This window comes from Schistocerca serialis, chromosome 5, assembly GCF_023864345.2.
Source record: "Schistocerca serialis cubense isolate TAMUIC-IGC-003099 chromosome 5, iqSchSeri2.2, whole genome shotgun sequence".
Classification (NCBI taxonomy): Eukaryota; Metazoa; Arthropoda; class Insecta; order Orthoptera; family Acrididae; genus Schistocerca; species Schistocerca serialis.
In genome coordinates, this window is record NC_064642.1 from 572,596,680 (window position 1) to 572,618,731 (window position 22,052).

Genomic DNA, 22,052 nt, shown 5'->3' on the forward strand with positions numbered 1-22,052 from the left:
CCTATATTTCAACATGTAAACCACTGTCATTTTCAGAGCACAAATTGGAAAATTCCAGACAAGATATTGGTAGTTTTCAGTGTTATCGATCAGCAGTCACTAGAGTTATTCACAGAAGATGCCTAATTCCTTGCTTGTTTCAATGGATCATGAATGTGGTCTCCTACTGTAATGTCAGATGAGTTACTTTATACTTACAATGCCTGTTGACAGCAAAAATTATGGCAACATATTGATGGTTTTTATGATTACCTTTTGCTTTAGTCTTTGCTACCAATAATTATTTTTTACACACAGCAATTTACACATAACTAAAGTCATTCATACCCCACATACACTAATTATACACATTAAAGTAAATAAATAAATTATATATATATATAATTTTTTTTATAGAAGCAGTGTTCAAGTAAATGTAATGATTTTGGTTTGAGTTTGAAGTTCATTTTGTTGTATATTACATTTCTACTTATGATACAGTACAAATTTGCAATAAATAGCAAGTATTGCAACCAGTTTCGATGATCGTGTCAGTAGACAATCGTCATTTTGAGAAGAATTGTGCTTGATGTCATCACAAAGATGCGTCAGCTGTTCTCATCTTCCGGCATCATGTGGACAATTACTGTGGAGCAATGGATGTAACATGAAGTAAGATTTGTCTCATGTAGACGACTGATCAAAATGGGTTTTAAAATATAGTGTTCCCCTCATAGATTTGGACATATAATACGATATGCCATAGTCAAATAAACCTCATTGTCGTTCGCAGCAACACAGTTTGGCAATGCAGACTTTGTTTGCTTGCTCTCTGCCATCACACATGTACAGAACTCATCCCCTCCTTGCTTCCCTATCATTCCCCCTCTGTATTTTTCCTCTGCTTCAAGAATATTCATTTCTGTGCATGCATTTTCCGATCAGCAGACATGTAGAAACTCATTTGCAATTATTGTTGAAATGTTATGTTTCTGGATGTAGGTCTTTTTGTTTGCAGCAAATAATTTGAAGAACTCAAATTATGTATTAAATATACTATAATTGTGCACAGTGATGACAAAGCTTTTTAACTTTTCAGGTCTTCAGACAAAGATATTTTACTTCATGCACGTTAATTATTACTGTAGAGTCGAAGAAAAGCAGTTCATACCATGTGAACTCGCAATATGTCAATTTAATTTTGCACTGGGAGCTTTTAATTTCTACCATACACTCATCAACCCAGGCAAGTGTTTTGTTAAATCAGAGCGATATCCGAGCAGTAAATTTGCAAATATTTAAATGTGAATTTTCTCTCATAGGTGAGCTTCCACTGGGCTATGCTTTTGAGGCAAAGAAAAGATCGGATGAAACTCACCAGATTCCACTCCCTCCACCATCATCTGCAGAGAAAAACTATTCAAAAATTCTTCTTAATGTAGTGAAATTTATGAAGGTATCTTAATAGCACAGCTTCTCATCTTGTATTTACTGTATATTTTATTATGAATGCTTAGGGTAGTTCATGTGTAAATGTCTGTAGCTTAAATACTTTGGGATGAATAGTTTTATCATTTATGTGTGTGATGATACTAGTTGTACAGCAGAATTTGAGATAAAGGCTGTTGTCTTATCATTTTGTGTTTGACACGGAATATGAAATGTCGTAATGCAATAGTAATAAATAGTTTTTAGTTATCAGTTCAGTGACCAGCTTTATTTTATGAAAATTGCTTAGTTGGCGAATTTCACTGAAGTATCTGCTGTCAGATGAACAACAGGGCTTTCTTGAAAAATTAGTGATCTCTGGGGTACATCAAGGAGCAACTATGGTTATACACACTGGCCATGTACTGTATTGGATGCCAGAAAGGCTGTCAGTACATTAGCCAGATGCAACAACTGTGCGTGGAGTATTCGAGATGGGTTCATCTTGGCCAGAGAGGAAAATATGCTGTAGCATAATGAGAGAGGCAATTAGCAAGTACATCACTCTCTTCTGTTACTGCGTGGCATCAGTCACAGCTTAAGAGTAGAGTAATGAGAAACTTGTTTCAAGTTAAAGAGCTCATGAGCGAGGTGACTCCAGCATATTCGTGCTGGGAGGGGAATCGGTGAAGTGTGATAGTGAAAGACCTGCATTGAAAATAACGTACATGACAACTTCATGTTCCATACATTTCTTAATCATGGTATTTATATCTTTTAATTCTCTCTTGACCTCTTATTTCAAAATCAATTTTGGGGAGAGCATAGGCATTGCGCTTGCCACCAAAACAACACATTGCCATGCTTGTTGAGGTACCTCACAAACTCATCTTTGTGTTTATAAGTTGATTAATATGAAGTTGGAAACTGTTTTACACAAGAGAGGATTGGATGTTTTTCTCCTGCCACTGTGCGGTACAGCTTCTGATGAACAGTTTGATAATTTTTTTCTTTTTTCCCTCACTCAGAACTGTGATGAATGACAGTCTTGTAGTTCACTAATCAATTTCTTTTTTAGGAAGTCCTTTGCATGTTCTTTCAGTTTCAATATTACATCATCATCTTCACTATGGCATGTATCTAGTATACTAAATACCCATGGTACTAAAAAAGACAAGGTCACTTTTGTTTCACCCTACAGGTTGTTTGTAGCTTCTGTTCATTATAACTGGCTAATACAAATTGTAGAGGATATTCCATCTAGTTCCAATATTTTGATGCAATGATTTTCCTAATTTTATCAACAATCCAAATCATACTGTGTAATGTACTGTTCTATCCTCTATGTGGGTGAAGATATACATTGGATAACCCCTCCCTAAGGAACATTTGATGTAATGTATACTGTAATGGTGAATTTATGCACTGCAGAAATCTGTGATGATGAGTAGCTTTTTTTGGTCAGAAATGTCACTATGCTTGTTCCATAAGTAACTTACAGATAGAACTGTTATTCAGTTGATCATCTCAGAATAACTCATCAGTTGATTTATTTATTTACATCTGTGTAATTTGTTATTGTTACAGGATGATGTTGAAGATGGGAAATTTCCACCAATTTACACTTACGGTACTGATGGCACTTCCGAAGCAGTGAAAGATGTTTTAGATGCTCTGTGTGAATACGAAGGTATGATGCACATGTGGTGTTTTCTATTTTAGAAGACGCAAGAGCTGTTTTTTATTCTTGTTACTTAAGTTTGTTTTATTACTGCATAATAGTGGTACACACATAAGAATGCAGGAGTCAATGCGCAGCAGTGTACTGCTTGACACTCCAACCAGTAGGATCATTCTGCTGCTTCTTCTCGAATGCATATGGTACATTTAGAGTTCACTTTCATGTTACAGGATACATATGGTACGTTTAGAGTTCATTTTCGTGTTAGTTTAGGTATGCTTGAATTTACTTCATCACTGTATTGTTTCATAATGGGTAGCTTGATGCAAACCCAGTTAGTACTACATTAAGAAATGACAGTGAGAGCTTTGCAGGTATATACTTTTTCTAAATGGAGGCAGAAGCAAAAACAGTGGTCTGATGTGGCGCATACCTTTGTGTTGCTAGTTACCATGGTAGGCAACAGCTGGAGTGTGACGTGTAGGACAATGTGAGAGAGCACACTGGTGACTCGGCAAAGTTTGCTCAGTGTCTGTGCAGAACACGTCATGCAGCTGACTTCTTAGTTGCCCATCACTATAGTCACTGTACCTGTACATTCTACAAGTCACATTGATTTTGGAGGGAGGGAAGGGGGTAGAGCTGTCATTTGTTGATAATATCATAAGTGCTACATTGCCATTGGAAGAAAAGGTTATGGTTGGAGACAGATGCAATACACAAATTTAGCAAAGTAGGAATTAGTTAATTTCATTACAGTAGGTGCTACAGAGAAACACATAATTAAAATAAAAGTAGGACCTGCAGGATACCCTTAATGAACTACTTTCATCAAACTAGTCATAACATAAGACTCAGAGCACAGTTAATATTCAGATTTCAAGAATGTCATTGAATATCCAGTGCTTTTAGGTTCATTTAACTACACTATGTGATCAAAAGTATCCAGACATCTGGCTGAAAATGACTTAAAAGTTCATGGCGCCCTCCATCGGTAATGCTCGAATTCAATATGGTGTGGGCCTATCCTTAGCCTTGATGGCAGCTTCCACTCTTGTAGGCATACGTTCAATCTGGTGCTGGAAGGTTTCTTGGGAAATGGCAGCTCATTCTTCATGGAGTGCTGCACTGAGGAGACGTATCAATGTCAGTCGGCGAGACCTGACCTGAAGTCGGTGTTCTGAAACATCCCAAAGGTATTATATGGGATTCAGGTCAGGACTCTGTGCAGGCCAGTCCATTACAGGGATGTTGTTGTCGTGTAACCACTCCGCAACTGCATTGTGAACCGGTGCTCAATTCTGTTGAAAGATGCAACAGTCATCCCCGAATTGCTGTTCAGCATTGGGAAGCAAAAAGGTGCTTAAAACATCAATCTAGGCCTGTGCTGTGATAGTGCCATGCGAAACAATGGGTGCAAGCTCCCTCCATGAAAAATGTGACCACTCAATAATGCCACTGCCTCCGAATTTTACTGTAGGCACTACACACACTGGCAGATGATGTTCACCGGACATCCGTCATACCCACACACTACCATCAGATCGCCACATTGTGTACCATGATTCGTCACTCCACACTATGTTTTTCCACTGTTCAGTCATCCAATGTTTACACTCCTAAAAATTGAGGTGTTGTTTGGCATTTACTGACATGATGTGTGGCTTATGAGCAGCCTCTTGACCATGAAATCCAAGTTTGCTTACCTCCTGCCTAACTGTCATAGTACTTGCAGTTGATCTTGATGCAGCATGGAATTCCAGTGTGATGGTCTGGATAGATGTCTGCCTATTACACATTACGACTGTCTTCAACTGTCTGCGGTCTCTGTCAGTCAACAGACAAGGTCGGCCTGCACGCTTTTGTGTTGTACGTGTCCCTTCATGTTTTCACTTCATTATCACATCGGAAACAGTGGACCTAGGGATGCTTAGGAGTGTGGAAATCTTGCATACATACGTATTACACAAGTGACATCTAATCACCTGACCATGTCAAAGTTAGTGAGTCCGCGGAGTGCCCCATTTTGCTCTCTCACGATGTCTAATGACTACTGAAGTCGCTGATATGGAGTACCTGGCAGTAGGTAGCAGCACAATGCACCTCTTATTAAAAACATGTTTTTGGGGGTGTCCGGATACTTTAGATCACATTGTGTATGTTTCTTTTCTAGAATTAGATTTGATTACCTTAGAAAATGCCACAAGAGTACAAACAGAAAATATTGTCGTTCCATCGCTTCATTTTTCAACATTGAAAGAAAACCAGTGCGGAACCAAGCCAGATAGCGAATATGGATGTAGCTCCTCTGACATTTGGTATGCTGAGTAATAGAACTGTTGCAATGAAAGTTGCTAAAACTGTAACTGTAAAAACAAGTGGACATAAAAAATGCACTACACTGTTGTTCTTTCATGTTACGCTGATGGTACTAAATTTAATCCAGTGGTCATTTTCAAGTGCAAAAAAATGGCAAAACTTTTTGAAATATCACCAGGTGGTGTTCACGTACATGACAACGGTTGGATGGATGAGGCTGTTATGAAATAATGTATTAACAGTGTGTGGGAGAGAAGGGAAAGTGCTTTATTGAAGAAGAATGCTCTTCTTGTGCTACATCAGTTTAGTAGTAATTTGAAAAATTCTTTGAAACGGAAACAGACAGGGAAATACAGAGTTGCTTGTTATTTTGGGAGGACTTACTTCACAACCTCTTTATGTTTTGATAAATAAACCATTTAAAGTGTTAATGCAAGAGGAATGCATCGAATGGCTGATGGATGAAACCCAACATGAATTCACATCGAAGAGAGCTTTAAAATGGCCTACAATCAAACAAGTGTGTCAGTGGCTAAAACAGTTGTGGTCTAGAGCGAGAGACGACATCTTTCAAAAAGTGCAGCACAAGCAAGTGAAGACCATCTTATAGATGATGATGATGATGATGATGATGATGATTTAGTTCACAATTTTCAGGGATTTTATAGGTCAGCTCGGTTTTATAAACTAAGAATTTGTTTACTCTGGCTAAGTGTTATTTTTTTTTAATTGGTTAAAAATTAAGGTGCATCTTAGTTGCATCTTCAAGACTGTAAAATAGAGTACACCTTTTTTCACTCAGTATTATCCAGGCCTTGAATTTATTAATCAACTACTATTTCTTCCTGAAATCATGCCCTGAAATGAGGTCCATTCTGTCCAGCATTTTTCCCACCACACCTAGAATAGCCTTTGATCACGCTCCCAGCCTCCTCAATATCCTTGTTGGACACTATGCTCTTTTTGCACCCATTTCCCCTTCCCTGTGGATCCTACTGCTGTGACTGTCCCTGATGTAAGACTTGCCATATACACCCTCCTATCACCGCCTATACCAGCCCTGTAACTGGCAAAACATATACTATTAAAGAGAGACTCATCTGTGAAATGACATGTAGTGTACCAGCTGTTAAGTAAACACTGTCTTTTACATTGGAGTGACTATCACCAAGTTATCAGTTAAGATGAATGGGCATAGGCAGAGGCTGTATGCTGGTAGCACACAATATTGTGTAGCAGAGCATGCTCTACAACGTAACAGTGTGACCTCATGCCTATTTCACCACATTTGCCATCTGGATTCTTCCCCCATACGCCAATTTCTCACTACTACTAGTGTAGAACTGGCATTACCTTATGTCCGTGGTCCATGCCATGCACCTGGCTTAATCTACATTATTTTCTTTGGTGTTAATATTTCTTCACAGTAACTATTCTTTCTTCACTCCATTTTAGTTTGTACGTCCTTAATTTTGTGACCTGTCTAAGTTTTGTGTCCCCCCCTCTGTCATAAGCAGTGCACGTAGCTTCTCCTGTTCTTAGTTTGTTGAAATGCACAATGACAATGAATGGATGCAGGTGATCACACAGGGTGCTTACGTACATGTCACCTGTCAGCCATATCTAGACATATCGGGGGTCCCATATCACTCCAGCTGCACATCCCCGACACCATTACAGAGCCTCCACCTGCTTGAGCAGTCCCCTTCTGACATGCAGGGTCCATGGATTTATGAGGTTATCTCCATACCCATACACACCCATCTGCGTGATAAAATTTGAAACAAGACTTGTCTGACCAAACAACATGTTCCAGTTGTAAACAGTTCAGTGTTGGCGCTGACGGGCCCAAGTGAGACGTAAATCTTTCTGGCATGTGGCCATCAAGGGTACACAAGTGGGCCTTTGCATCCCGAAATCCCGTATCGATGGTGTTTCATATGCTGACACTTGTTGATGTCCCAGCACTGAAATCAGCAGCAAAGATCTGCAGGATCTTTTTCCGGCCACAACATTGTCGGGTATGTGATATTTTACCAGATTCTTGATATTCACAGTGCATTCGTGAAATGGTCGTACGTGGAAATCCACACTAAACACTACCTTGGAGTTGCTGTGTTCCATTGCTCGTGTGCGGACTATAAGACCATGTTTAAACTCACTTAAATCTTGATAACAACCTGCGATTTTAGCATCAATAACATAACCTGTGATTTTAGCATCAGTAACCAATCTAACAACTGCGATAGACACTTGTTGTCTTAGATACCCGTTGCTGATTGCAACACTGTATTCTGCCTGTTTACAAATCTCTGTATTTGAATACGTGTGCCTATACCAGTTTCTTTGGTGCTTCAGTGTAGATTAATATACGGGGTGTCTTATATTTACAGTTGAGTCTTTGCCAGTTAATGTCATTTGCAGACTTAATTTGCAGAATTGAGAATGTTTGGATGGAAACAGTGACTCGAACTTGGCTGAACATCAGGACGGATCTGGGGAGGGGAGTAGTGAGAAACCGAAAAAGGTTACCTTGGCTTTTTATGAAAATCTATCATGTTTAAACTTGTTATCCTGAATCCATTTGTAATTGGAATTGACTTTAATATGTGACAAATACTTGTCAACAGTACACATTTGTACAAGAGACAACTTAATGATAACATACATTTGCTCAGAACACTTCAGCGCAACGCAACAAATGAAACACAAACTCTACAGTGGCATTAAACCTACTGCTGCTCAATGGTATTGTTTATTTTTAAAGTTCCTCTACTGCCAAAGTAGCAAGAGTTCTGCCAGCTCCGTTGCAGTGTGTCCAAACAACAACATATTGGTGTCATTCAGTTTGCTGCAACAACTGTAAATTGTAGCAATTGCTAAGGAATGCAAGTACAGTTGTAACTGTTGAGAAACGTGGATGTAAGAGTTCTCAGTTCATACTTTTATGTTAATGGTGATTCGTGAAGCAGAGGCCACAAACAACTGTGCGGCAAGAAGAAAATTCAGTGTTGCAGAATTGTTAAAGTCAGTCAGTTGTACATGCCAAACATTCAGCAGACTGAAGTGGAAAAGTTTCCACAAATTTTATCAGCAAGTAGTTTGTTACATGAAAGAGAAACTTATTGAAGACTTCCCAATTACTTCAGAAGTTATCCAAATTAAGGCTGTAGAGAGAGAGGAATTTTTGCAACTTCATACCTGACAGAATTCAAAGCAGTACTGGATGTTGTTCGTTGTTGTTGTGTTGTAGTGCCACAGATGACTTGCTTATGCAATAAGCAGAAAAAGCAAGTGTAGATAAAAATTGTGAACCATTCCTTTTTATTTATTTCTCCCTGTGTTACAAAATGCAGAGAATCAGTTAATGGCATAAGCTTAGAACAGGTATAATGTTAACTCTTTAGGCAGGTACTTCGTGTCAGTGGGTCAGTCCATACCAAGTGGTCCAGTACCATGGGTAAAAAAAAAAACAGGGTTGTTGTCTGAGCACGGGGCTCACAACCTGAACCAAAAAAAAATGGTTCAAATGGCTCTGAGCACTATGGGACTCAACTGCTGAGGTCATTAGTCCCCTAGAACTTAGAACTAGTTAAACCTAACTAACCTAAGGACATCACACACATCCATGCCCGAGGCAGGATTCGAACCTGCGACCGTAGCGGTCTCGCGGTTCCAGACTGCAGCGCCTATAACCGCACGGCCACTTCGGCCGGCACAACCTGAACCACACGCCACTGTTAAGCACTAATGAAGGACTGGGTCCATTACTTCCATTACTCATAATTCATTAAGGTCAACCCAACACACTTATTTCAAATACTATAAATGAAGTTACATTTGAATCTGTCTGACATTAAACAGGAATTAAAAAAAACAATTTCAATATCAGCTGACTTAGTGCGTGAAGCGTGAGTTAAGCCAATAACCAGGTAAACTAAACAGTTCACCGTAATTCAGAAGAAAGAGAAAAACAAAATTGGATCAATACACGCCTTTGACAAATTGACAAATATCCAAAAAAAAATTTACAATACTACTCAAAAGAATATACTGAAGTGGGGATCAGTCATTCACCCGACAGAACACTTCAAAATGAGTTCAATAACTCAGCTGCACCCCAGAAAACAGCAAGACATTAAATACACTTCGTTTGACGATTAACAAACACTCGTGTTTGAACTGCAGTGTCCCAAAGAAACAGGTGCTTATTCTGAAAGAACATATTTTTTTTATATGTTTAATTTACAGCATTAAGGAATTCCAAATCTTTCCCCTTTCTAGGCGGAGGCTGAGCTAGAAACACAGTTTTACTGTGAAATCTTACAGGACACCCATAAGCAGTAGCAGACAAGGGGTCAGTACCCACATGTCACACAGGCTAAGAGTCAGGCTGGGAGCCCATCCTACGAGAACTTGTTCACACTGTGCTCACCACAAACTGTAGACATTCTGGCCGAACATCCGCTTGCGGTGGCTGCCCGGACGAAGCAACCAACAGTCCCATGCCGTGCTTCTCACACAGGCACCTCAATTTGTAAAAAGATCTAGGCCAACACCAACTTCGGACTCCCCTCTCACTGTGAGACTTGGCACTGTTTATATGAAATGCCTTCCAGGCAACCAGTAACTGCCGTAGGAGTTTCATGGTTAGCAAGCAGCCCCAGCGTTACAGACATCACACATGTGCTTACACCCAAGCCACAACTCCGCCAGTCTCACCGGCCGCCCTAATCCGACTGCCTCTCGCTGTCCCGCGCGCCTCAGCCGAAAACGCATGGCTGCTCATGCCCGGGGACGCGCTAAAGATAACAAGCCAATCGCTGATGATTGACCAGTGATCTGATCTGGCGCAGCCCCCCCCCCCCCCCCCCCCCCCTCTTTACGTAAAACCCTCGAGATGAGGTTACACAAGCAGGAACTTAGCAACTACCCAACATTGCTAAGCTTGATTTGTGATATGTGCACTCTTTTTTCCTGGTCAGATTGTTGATGCTGTACACAGTAGGTCACCGGGGTGAGGACCTGAAGAACCTGATAGGGGCCCTCAAAGCGAGGCTCAGATTTAGATGACACTTTATGTCCTTTACCCCGTGCTGGCACACGCTTAACAAAAACCAGGTCACCCCCTCTGATGTCAGTAGGACGACGCCCCTTGTTGTGTCGTGCCGCTTCCCTCTTGTGGATGAGATCTATATTGGCCCGTGCTCTCTGCCAATTCTCGTGGATAATTTACGTTGATATTTCCTCTGGCAACAGGTCCGAGATCGACCACAAGTTAACAAGCGGAGAACTTACAGAATAGGCCAACAGTAAAGCGGACGGGGTGGTTTGATGCGACTCGTGGCGGGCAGTATTGAAGGCCAAATTGAGCCACAGGAGGGACCTATCCCATTTTTTCGGCTCTTCTCGTGATAAATTATCAAGGCTGATTTAAGTTTTTGGTTAAAACACTCAGAGAACGAAGGCTGCGGATAATAGGGTGTCGTCGTGACATGAGTCACGGCTTGATGAAAACAAAACCTTTCAAACAAAGCCAGGTGCATTATCACTAACCAAAACCTTGGGCGGACCAGACAAGGAGAAGATCCTGTCGAGATGAGCAATAGTATTCTTGGCCGTGACTCCGGTGCTCGGAAACATCTGCCACCCAGCCTGGGTACGGGGCAGTTGGCCCACATAATCAATAAAGAAGCGCTCGATAGGACGCTCAGCATGTGAAGACTGAACAACCCCCGATGCGTGTTAGAACTGGGTTTAGCCATACTGCTTTCCCTGCAGGCTCTCACCAATTTCATAACATCCCGATGTAGGGTTGACCACGTCAAGGATTCTCTAATCTTACTAATAGTTTTAAAGACCCCCAGATGTCCTCCAAGAACCGAACAGTGATAATACCTTAAGACGGCCGTGATCAAGGATTTGAGCAAGCAAATCTTAAACCTCTGATCATAGCGAGTACAAAAACGCAAAAATTCCTCTCCTAAGCTCGGAACCCGAGATAGTATCTCCTGCTTCCAGCCGCTCCCTGATCCTGGCCAACTCCGTGTGCTGATGCTGCTCCTCTTCAGGTTCTTAAACAACTCTGGCACTTCACGTAATACAGCACCTACCAGAGCTTCTTCTTGTGTGCTCGGTTGGAAACATAGTTGATTCTCGCTAGCCTCTTCATCGGATTCCTCAAACATGCGGCTCAGGGTGTCAGCTAGCACATTTTCGGTCTCCTTGACATGCTGAACTACGAACTTAAAGGCTGACAAATGCACAGCCTAACGGGCAATCCGCCCTGTTTTCCGCGGTCGTGCCAAAACCCAAGTGAGAGCCTGATTATCGGACTCTAAAAGAAACTTGCGATGCTCAAGATAGAACTTGAATTGCTCGGTGGCGAAGACACCGCTAACGCCTCCAACTCATTAGTGGAATACTTCATCTCAGTGGCAGTAAGGGCACGTGAGGCATAACCAATTGGTCGGCGCTCTCCGTCCTGTTCCTAAACCAACACGCTCGCAATACCGGAGCCCGAAGCATCCCTTTGAAGAATGAAGGGCAAATCAGAATTTGGAATGGCCAGAATTGGGGCATTACTCAATGCAGTTTTAAGAGCATCTAAGGCGCCTTGCTGGCTTTCAGTCCAGTTAAAGGGCACCCCTTTCTTTCTCAGAAAGTTCAACGGAGCCACCAGTTCCGCAAAACGGGGAATGAATTTCCTAAAAAAATTTACCATACCCACGAACCCAGCCACCCCCTTTTTACTCTTAGGTGGTCAAAACTCACGGATGGCATGGGTCCTCAAGTGATCAACCTTGATGCTACTGCAGGACACCACATGGCCCAGAAAGGAGATTTCCTGACGAGCAAACTCGACCTTAGAAGGTTTAACAGTTAACCCTGCCTGTTCCAAACGAGCTAGCACTTTATCAATATGTCCTAAATGCTCTTCGAAGGTCTTACTATAGATGACCAACTCATCCAAGTAATTAAAAACAAACTGAAACTTTGTCCACCAAAACAGAGTTGAGAAGCCTAGAGAGAACCGCAGCTCCGGTCGCTAAACCAAAGGGCACGTGGTTAAATTCGTATAGATTCCAATCTCTTGTGAATGCAGTAAGGAGCTTAGACTCCTCGGCCAGTGGAATCTGGTGGTAGGCTTGATTGAGATCCAATACAGTGAAGTAACACGCTCCTGAAAACCATGTAAAGAAGTTGTGGAAATCAGGAAGTGGGACCGATTCCAAGACCGCCTTTTTATTTAAGGACTGATAGTCAACCACCGGCCTGTAGTCACCTACATTACTTGTAGGAACCAAGAATATTGGGGAAGCATAAGGCGAAGTAGACGGCCGAATAACCCCCTTTTCAAGATGTCGTCAACTATCTGCCTCAACACCTTCATCTTAGGAGGCGACAACCTATACGGTGCTTGCCTCACGGGTTGATTATCGGTGACATGGATACAGTACTGAATTTTATTGGTGACCCCCTAGCTTGTCCATTAACACACGAGGAAACTTCTCCAGGACTTGCAACAACTGCGAGGCTTGTTGCTCAGTAAGATGACTCAAGTTACAACCAGAGACATTACTACTAGCACTACACACCTGAAAATCCCTTGTATAATGGTTACAAAACTGAAACTTGGTAACTGGAGGAAATCGAAAATAGAACACGCCTCCCACGTAATCCAATACCAGCCCAGTAAGCTCTATAAAGTTACATCCCAATAGGATATCCATTCCCAAATTCCTCACTACACATACCTTGACAGGTCAAGAAAAATCGCCAACTCTGCACCCCACCTTCATTTCGCCAACCACATCTAAACGCTAGCCATTTACACCCCTACAGATTACCGAAACACTCCGCAGCACTGGGAACTTACAAATGAACTTATGTCTTTGATACCACTGATAGTCGATAAGAGAGATATTACTGCCAGAATCAATCGGAGCACACACCGGCTCATTGTTCAAACTTGCGCAAGCGAACGGTAATCTAGCGTTCGACACTGCCCAGACTATGTTGCAGGCACTAGGAATGGGACCACTGCGACTTCGCCTGCTTGCCAGCTGGTGTCAGATGTTCGACATTGCTCCCCCCTTGACCTTGCACTCACGTGCGAAATGTCCCGGTTGGTTACAACGCTAGCACACGACCTTAGCAGGTACGCTACTTGCAGGCTGGTAATTCCTTCCCTTTTCCTTATACCCACTGCTACCAGAAAATCCTTCGCACTCCCGCATGTCATCTGCTCAAACCCCCTCAATTTCATGAACTAGCCATTCCAAGTCTGCGATGTTGGCCTTTCACCGAACAATACACGACTCCGATCTTCCGGTTTCAACCCCCGCACTATACTTGAAACGACTTCATGCTCCAGGAGGTGAGTGTGAAAGGCCAGCACCACTGTTTGTACATTGGTTATGTAGTCACTCAGGGACTCCTGCTTCCTCTGTTCTCTGAATACATATTTATTCACTAGGTGGCTTTTGTCCCAAGCGGTTAACTTTCCCTGCACGATCTTTATTCGCAACCCACTCAAGCTACAGTCACTCTCAAGAACGGATGCTACTAATTGAGTCAAGGAACCACTGGATAAAGGATAGAGCAACTGACACACCACACCACCCTTGCCGGCGCATTTAACACATCAGCAATCCTCTCCAACTTAACTAAAAACCACAAAAACTGAACTAAATGCCCCATGGATTCAATCGACAAAGACTCAACTCTCTGGAATGTGGACACCAAGGGGTTTGGAAGTTTAGCAAAATAATTATCCCCACTAGTCTGATCTCGGGATCCAGTCCCAGAGGACTCCATTGGCAAATTCAACGAAGCGTCACCTCCCTGTTCACCCTCCACCGCAGCGCTTTCCCATTCCAATGCACTCAACTGAACTTGCAATTTCAGAACCCGCTCCCGAAAACATTTGCCTTATCCTTGAAACCCAGGCTGACAGCCACCTGCCCAAGATCACAAAGTCAGTTAATGAAGTGAGTGATTTTTACGTGCAGACGGTATACTTGCGAGTGAGAAATCTAAGTTTGACTGAATCTGATCCAGGGAGGAGGCACAAGACAACAACGTGTCGCCCACCTGACCAACGCACTCCGCGGATACCTGGATTGGGAGCACCACTGTGTCTCGCAGGCACGCAGACAGCTCACGCACGCCACCGTCGTCAGGCTGCCCCCGAATCCGTAACTCGTGTTGCAATTGGTCCTTCTTCAGGCACCCAATCCCCATGACCGCACATGCAGACATGACAATTCTGTAAAATACGCACACTAACAGCACACAGCAGAACAACAAATTTACAATTTAAAGACAATATCCATTAATTAAAACATGATCCATGTGCAATATCAGTAATCACAGAGCAACCACGCTCTGCTACCAGAAAGAGCACGGGGCTCACAACCCGAACCACACGCCACTGTTAAGCACTAATGAAGGACTGGGTCCATTACTTCCATTACTCATAATTCATTAAGGTCAACCCAACACACTTATTTCAAATAACATAAATGTAGTTACATTTGAATCTGTCTGACATTAAACAGGAATTAAAAAAAACAATTTCAATATCAGCTGATTTAGTGCGTGAAGCGTGAGTTAAGCCAATAACCAGGTAAACTAAACAGTTCACCGTAATTCAGAAGAAAGAGAAAAACAAAATTGGATCAATACATGCCTTTGACAAATATCCAAAAAAAACTTACAATACTACTCAAAAGAATACACTGAAGTGAGAATCAGTCATTCACCCGACAGAACACTTCAAAATGAGTTCAATTACACAGCTGCGCCCCAGAAAACAGCAAGACATTAAATACACTTCGTTTGACGGTTAACAAACTCTCCTGTTTGAACTGCAGTGTCCCAAAGAAACAGGCGCTTATTCTGAAAGAATTTTTTTTAAATATATGTTTAATTTACAGCATTAAGGAATTCCAAATCTTTCCCCTTTCTAGGCGGAGGCTGAGCCAGAAACACAGTTTTACTGTGAAATCTTACAGGACACCCGGAAGCAGTAACAGACAAGGGGTCGGCACCCACATGTAACACAGGCTGAGAGTCAGGCTGGGAGCACACCCTACGTGAACTTGTTCACACTATGCTCACCACAAACTGTAGACATTCTGGCTGAACATCCGCTTGCGGTGGCTGCCAGGACGATGCAACCAACAGGCCCACGTTGTGCTTCTCACACAGGCACCTCAATTTGTACAAACATCTAGGCCAACACCAACTCCGGACTCCCCTCTCACTGCGAGACTTGGCACAGTTTATATGAAATGCCTTCCAGGCAACCAGTAACCGCCGTAGGAGTTTCATGATTAGCAAACAGCCCCAGCGTAACAGTCATCACACATGTGCTTACGCCCTAGCCACAACTCCACCAGTCTCACCGGCCGCTCCAAACCAACTGCCTCTCTCCATCCTGCGCACCCCAGCGGAAAACGCAAGGATACTCATGCCCAGGGACGCCCCGAAGATAACAAGCTGATCACTGATGATCGACAAGTGATCTGGCTCAGGTACAGTTCATAAACTTTTGATGTGTTACAAAGATGAAGATAAACTACTCAGTTTTTGTGTCATAAGTGACCACTTTGAACACAATACTACAGCAATGCATACTTTCGAACTGCTATTAACAAACTATATAAAACAAACTACTCTGCGTAGCACAGTTTTGCAAGCAGATGTAAAAGCAAAAAAATTAACATTTCCTTTCATGAAGGAGATTTTGGACTTGCTGTAGAATGGCAGTTTAAGGAGGGCCAGTCTGCAGCGGATGTGTGAGGACGAGATATTGGTACCTCAAGAAATATTTTAATTTTGTGAAGGACAGGTAAAAGAAATTACCTACGTTTTTGAAAAATGTGATGAAATAGGAGAACTCTGCACCAGTGTGTTGGAGGAAAGATTGAACTCTTTTCAGAAGGTTAAAGACACTGGTACTTTAGACTTTTTATGCCCTAATCGCACAACTTGCTCAGGTGTATGTTCACATCAACATCCCCTGGTCATGAACTTCATCAGAGTGGAGAACTTGTACCACTGAATTTTCAAAATAGAAACATAGTGGCTTGTGTTGACAATGAACTGTAGTGGATTGCTGAAGTTGATAATATTGATTGTCAGAATCAGTATGTGCATGTTATATTTTACCTCCCACCGGGATCTAGGACCTCGTTTAAAAAGTTGAGAAGGATTAAGTTGGATTCCAGTTAAATATGTACAAATTGTTTCCCCTCCCCGAGGTTTAACCAACTCTATTGACATGTACTGTCAACAGCTGAGACATCTTGCAAATGCAGTCCAATATAAATGACCTGGAAGGCTGTCGGAATTGGTGCTTCCCCATGATAATGCCCACTGCCGTTCTTCTAGACTGACAAAAAAATCACTATAGAAGAGTTGGGTTGGGAAGTCATTGTGCACCCACCTTATTCATCTGTTCTTGTGCCCTCAGATTTTCGCATTTCCTGCTTTATCAAACAACTTTCAAAGAACTCCTGCCCTGAATGGAAATGCGATCCAAACATGGCTCGACAAGTTATTGGTCTCAAAATCATGTGATTTCTACAGTTGCGATATTGAAAAGCTACTGCAGCTTTGGCAGTCTTGTAAATAGAGGAGTACAGTTTATTATTGGTGACTAAAGTCCTGTTATATGTATATCAAACTTACTGAAAAATGCTACAAACTTACACAATAACCCATACTTTATTCCATTAGCCTAATATCGCAGATGTTAAAACTCACTTTTTACTAACGTTTGTATTTTTTCAGAACATGCAATTTAATCTCAGAGTTGAAATTTATATTGAAGTTTGATGTCGTAAAAAATCTGTTAAGTGCGTAATTTACAGATTTTTTATTGGGTCCACTTAAAGATATTGCGGGCCAAGAAATGAAAAAATCCAAAAAATACGTTTTTTAAAGTGGTGTATCTTTTTTAATATAAGCTACTCACCAGTGATACTCTGTAAAAAGTAACTATGTTATATAGTGTAGTAGTGGTTTTAATTTGTAGGCCAGCTTTTGCTGAAATAATTGTTCTTTATTGCAATTGCCTAAGGCAACACATCACTGAATACTATATTTAGCGGACTATAAGAGACACCTTAATTTTTAAGCAATATTTAAAAAATTTTTTTAACACTTTTATTATTAGTTGAAAAGCCGAACTAAAAAAATCTTAGTTTATAAAACTGAACTGTCCTCTAAAATCTCTGAAAATTTCTCCTACTTCCTCCTCCTCCTCCTCTTCATATGTAAGATGGTCTTCACTGCAATCGACAGGGATGCCGCAGACCACGTCTGTTTGATCCGCTGACACGCTTGTTCAATTGTAGGTGGTTTTAAAGCTCCCTTTGACGGGAGTTCTTGTTGGGTTTCATCCATAATCTGTTTGTTGCATTCCTCTGTCATCTACACCTTAAAAGGTTTATTTATCAAGACATAAAGAGGGTGTGCAATAAGTCCTCCCAAAATAACAAGAAGCTCTGTATTTCCCTGTCTGTTTCTGTTTCACGGAATTTTCCAAGTGACTACTAAACTGATCTAGCACAAGAAGAGAACTGTTCTTCAATAAAGCACCTTTCCTTCTCTCCCACACTCTGGTAATCCATTATTTCATAACAGCTTTGTCCATCCAACCTTTGTCATGTACATGAACAACACCTGGCAGTATTTCAAAAAGTCTGGAATTGTTTTGCACTTGAAAATGATAATTGGATTAAGTTTAATACCATCAGCACAGCTTGAAAGGACAACAGTGTAGTGTATTTTTTAATGTCCACTTGTTTTCATAGTGACAATTTTAGCACCTTCCATCACAACAGTTCTGTTAATCGGCACATCAAAGTCGTAGAGGTTTCATCCATATTTGCTGTTTGACTTGGTTCCACACTGTTTAGCTTTCGATTTTGAATAATAAAGCAATGGAAACATGATAATTTCTGTTCATACTCTTGCGACATTTTTTGAGGTACTTTGGTTTTGGTTTGCATGCTAAGTCCTTGATGCTTCATAAACCTATAGCAACAACCAACTCCACCCTTGAAGTCTGTTAAGTTCCACTTTAGAGCTAGCTTACGAGCACGTATTTGAATAATTTTTTCCATTACAAAACTAGCTACTAATAAAAATATTATACTGCTACGGATAACTTAAATCACTTTCAATTAAAGTTCACTGGCACCGTAGACTGCAATGACGCATTGTATGCTAGACAGTTTTCTGGGCTTCTGTGATGTTGGGGCAGGAAGGAGACAGTGTCAGCAAGCTTGTGAATCCCCGAAACTCGTGTTCATCGCATCGATGCACTGCTGTTGCCAGATAGAGATAAGTTACCCAAGGCATCAGGTATATGGCCAGTTTTTAAGACTGGTGGGAATTTTAAATCAAACACTCGAAATTTTTATTTTAATTTCGAGTATAAGATGCACGTGAATTTTGTCGGCAGTTTTTTTGAAGGAAAAGTGCGCATCTTATAGTCTGTACAATGCGGTGATTTAAAAAATTGCAGATGCTTGCAAATGCAAAATAACTCTTGTGGCCTGAAACAAAAATGGCCGCCATTTATGAATCATAAACAGTAAACATTTTCTGAAATGTTTTTGAGCTTTCTAAACATTAGGGAATTCACCCAGCAAAGATAAAGTTTTTCTGAGATAGGAAACAATAATTTTTTTTTTTTACCTGGACTACATGGTTTGGAATGACTCCAATAAAAAGATTATTATTTTGATCAGTCAGAATATGTTAGAAATTTCCAAAGCAGTTAGTCTTACGGTCAGATAAAAATGATACTTGGTGTGACCAATTAAGAACATATTTAACGTTCTCTCTGTCACAACATATAGCATAACATTAAAAAAGATTTTAGCACTTAAGTCATGAGGACTAGGAAAAAAAGTATTGTATCCTTGTTAGGGTGACTAATATCCATGAAACTTTATGTTGTGCTTATACACGTTGTGCAATAATGGAAGTCAGGTAATAACTGGATCTGCAGAATATTTTTGTGTCTGTTGTTCAAATGGAGAATAAATCCATCTTCTGTGTTGTCATAAAAAAGTCTTAATTTTCTTCGTCAAGGTCTCTATTCTGTAAGCCTCTTCAGAGTGGAGACTGCTTCAGGTGCCATTATCACTTTCTTCTTTCATGTCTCATTTTTGATGATGTACATGGAGGACGACTCGAGTTCATAATTTTCTTATCGTGGTTTTCTCCTGGATATATATGTGAGAGGAAGTGCTATGTTGCCTGACTGTTTTTAGAATGGAAGATGTCCAAATTTTAACATTTCATTTTTCCGTGATGGACAGTATATCAGCAATATAAATTCATCCTAAATGTATGAGAATATTGGGAGTGAACTCATTTAAAATTCAAATTTGGTGATGAGATGGAAAACCTACTACTTAATAGTTAATGGTAGAAAAAAATACCAGCAGTAGCTTCCTCAAGGAATGAGTTTTAAAATTGAAACTGGAAATTTTCACAGTATTAAAGAAACTAGGTTTTTGACATATTTGAAAGCTAAGCTTCAGGTATACAAAATTCAACCCTTTTGAGACAGCACCTGATGCACGATTGAAACTCTGGTGCCACCTCAAAAGAGTTCAAAAAAACTTTTTCCAAAAGTAAATGAGACAATTCAAAGTACGGATGGACTTTATAATAAACTGTTGTAACTATCTCTGGTGTACATTATTCAAAGTTCGACTTAATGCCTGATGTCATGACAAGTATATACTGTAGGAAGTATATCAGAGCATAGAATAGCTGGAAAGATGGATGTAAGTAAAATAGTGCCTACAGCAGAGAAACAACTAGGCGAAATGACACAGCCCAATGGATATCTTTGGATAACACACTAAGTATAAATCCTATTTGATGTAAGGAGAAGAATATAAATTACAGTAACTTAAGCAGAATCCAGGCTGCAGTGGAAAGAGTTGAACACACAAAGGCGGCATACAGTTAAAGGTGTGTGACGGGGTTTTAGCTTACCCACTCACATTTGTCAGTCTTACATTGTTAAACTACTAAAGAAGATACAGAAATTTAGAAAAGTCACAAGTTCAGAAAAAAAAGAAATGAAAACTTTGAAGATTTTATGATGTAATTTTGTCAGAGGTGGCAAAGGAATTGGTAAATGACTTGAATGGACTTGAGAACAAGTTATAAAATAAACATTAACAAAAATAAAACGAGGGCAATAGAGTGGAGGCAAGTTGAAAGGATACAGAAGTAATTATGTTAAGAAATGAAACTAATAGTAGTAAACAAGTTTTGCTCTTCTGGCAGCAAAACTGATGATAGCAGAAGTAAACAGGATATTAAATGTCAATTCACAGTAACAACTGAATCTTCTGTTGAAGGAGAAATATATTAACATTGAATAGAAATTTAAGTATTTCTTCTTTCCTTTCCTGAAGGTAAAGGGCCTTAAAGTAGTGCACCAGTTTTGAATGAAATAATAATTTTTTATTGTTGTGTGCAATTTTGGTTTACGTAAACATTGAGATTGTTGCCTCAGTTTGAATTTCTCGTATTTCTTCATTCTGTGTCTTTGGGGAATGAGAAAACCCTTGCATGGTCCTGGGGAATGAGAAAACCCTTGCATGGTCCTGGGGAATGAGAAAACCCTTGCATGGTTCAGGAGAGGGAAATGGATCCACAGTAAGTGATGGTTTGGTGTAGTTTTTGGGTTGCTGGCATAATCTGCCCTTAATTTTTTTTAAGATGAAGATGAGGCAGAACAATCTGTGGCAGTTAATGTAGACATGTACTTTGTGATGATGAGAGAAATTTTGTGTGTCTCAAGGGCTCAGCATTCGTTTGTTGAGTACGGGCTTGACGACCCCCGGGGTTCCTGAGCTGGGGACTGGTAAGCGCCACCAGTCCTGTCACTGTAAGCTCTCATCATACTTCAGTTGACCACTGTGTGGCACAGCGGTGGAATGTTGTATGTTTCGAAGAATGGGGGGTCTTGGCTTCACTGCCATGGCAAAGGAAGGTACACATCTCTACAAAAAAAAAATAAAAAAATAAAATAAAAAAAAAAACTCAACTTCAAAGTGTGCTACATGCTGAGGAAGTGAATGGCTGTTGAGGTAAAACAGTCTTTAGCTGGCAACCTCTGGGGCACGTGCTGCCCCCGAGTTGTATAAGGCTTGCTCAGGCATGCAGTGCTCCGCCCGGGTTGACGATCGTTTCCCTAGTGTCTCATGAAACTACTACTACTACTACTACTACTACTACTGTCTGGCAGCAACTATACCCACTCCTCAAAGAGAGCTCGGTTGTTCAGTCCTCCAGAAAAGAAGTCTCTGAATCATAGTAACAGGGCATTAGTGTGTCATAACACTTTCATTGTAATCAAGTGAAAAAGGGGGAAGCTTTGAGAAGATTTCCCCTTTCTGTATTCACAAGACACTGGAAGGTATTGCTGTGTCTGACAAGTGTCAGATGACTTCGTAATGGAACACTTTAAGTTGAAACTGCTAATTACAACCAAACATCTAAGCATCTGTGATGGAAGGCCTTAGGTGACTACCCAGTCGAGACTGAGTTACATAACACCCTTAACTTTAGTAAGGGCGTGGTTACCTGCTCCGAT

At 40.8% G+C, this 22,052-nt stretch overlaps 1 protein-coding gene across 2 annotated transcripts in view; it reads left to right on the forward strand.

Annotated features, from left to right (window-relative positions):
• The window catches only part of LOC126480918 (protein maelstrom homolog), a 102,504-nt gene that overhangs the window by 19,579 nt on the left and 60,873 nt on the right, over positions 1-22,052 (forward strand). For both annotated transcript variants that reach the window (XM_050104326.1, XM_050104325.1), the window contains exons 4-6: positions 1,079-1,225; positions 1,302-1,435; positions 2,995-3,097. In XM_050104326.1, the coding sequence (XP_049960283.1) occupies positions 1,079-1,225; positions 1,302-1,435; positions 2,995-3,097 (384 nt within the window). The remainder of the gene's footprint in view (positions 1-1,078; positions 1,226-1,301; positions 1,436-2,994; positions 3,098-22,052) is intronic.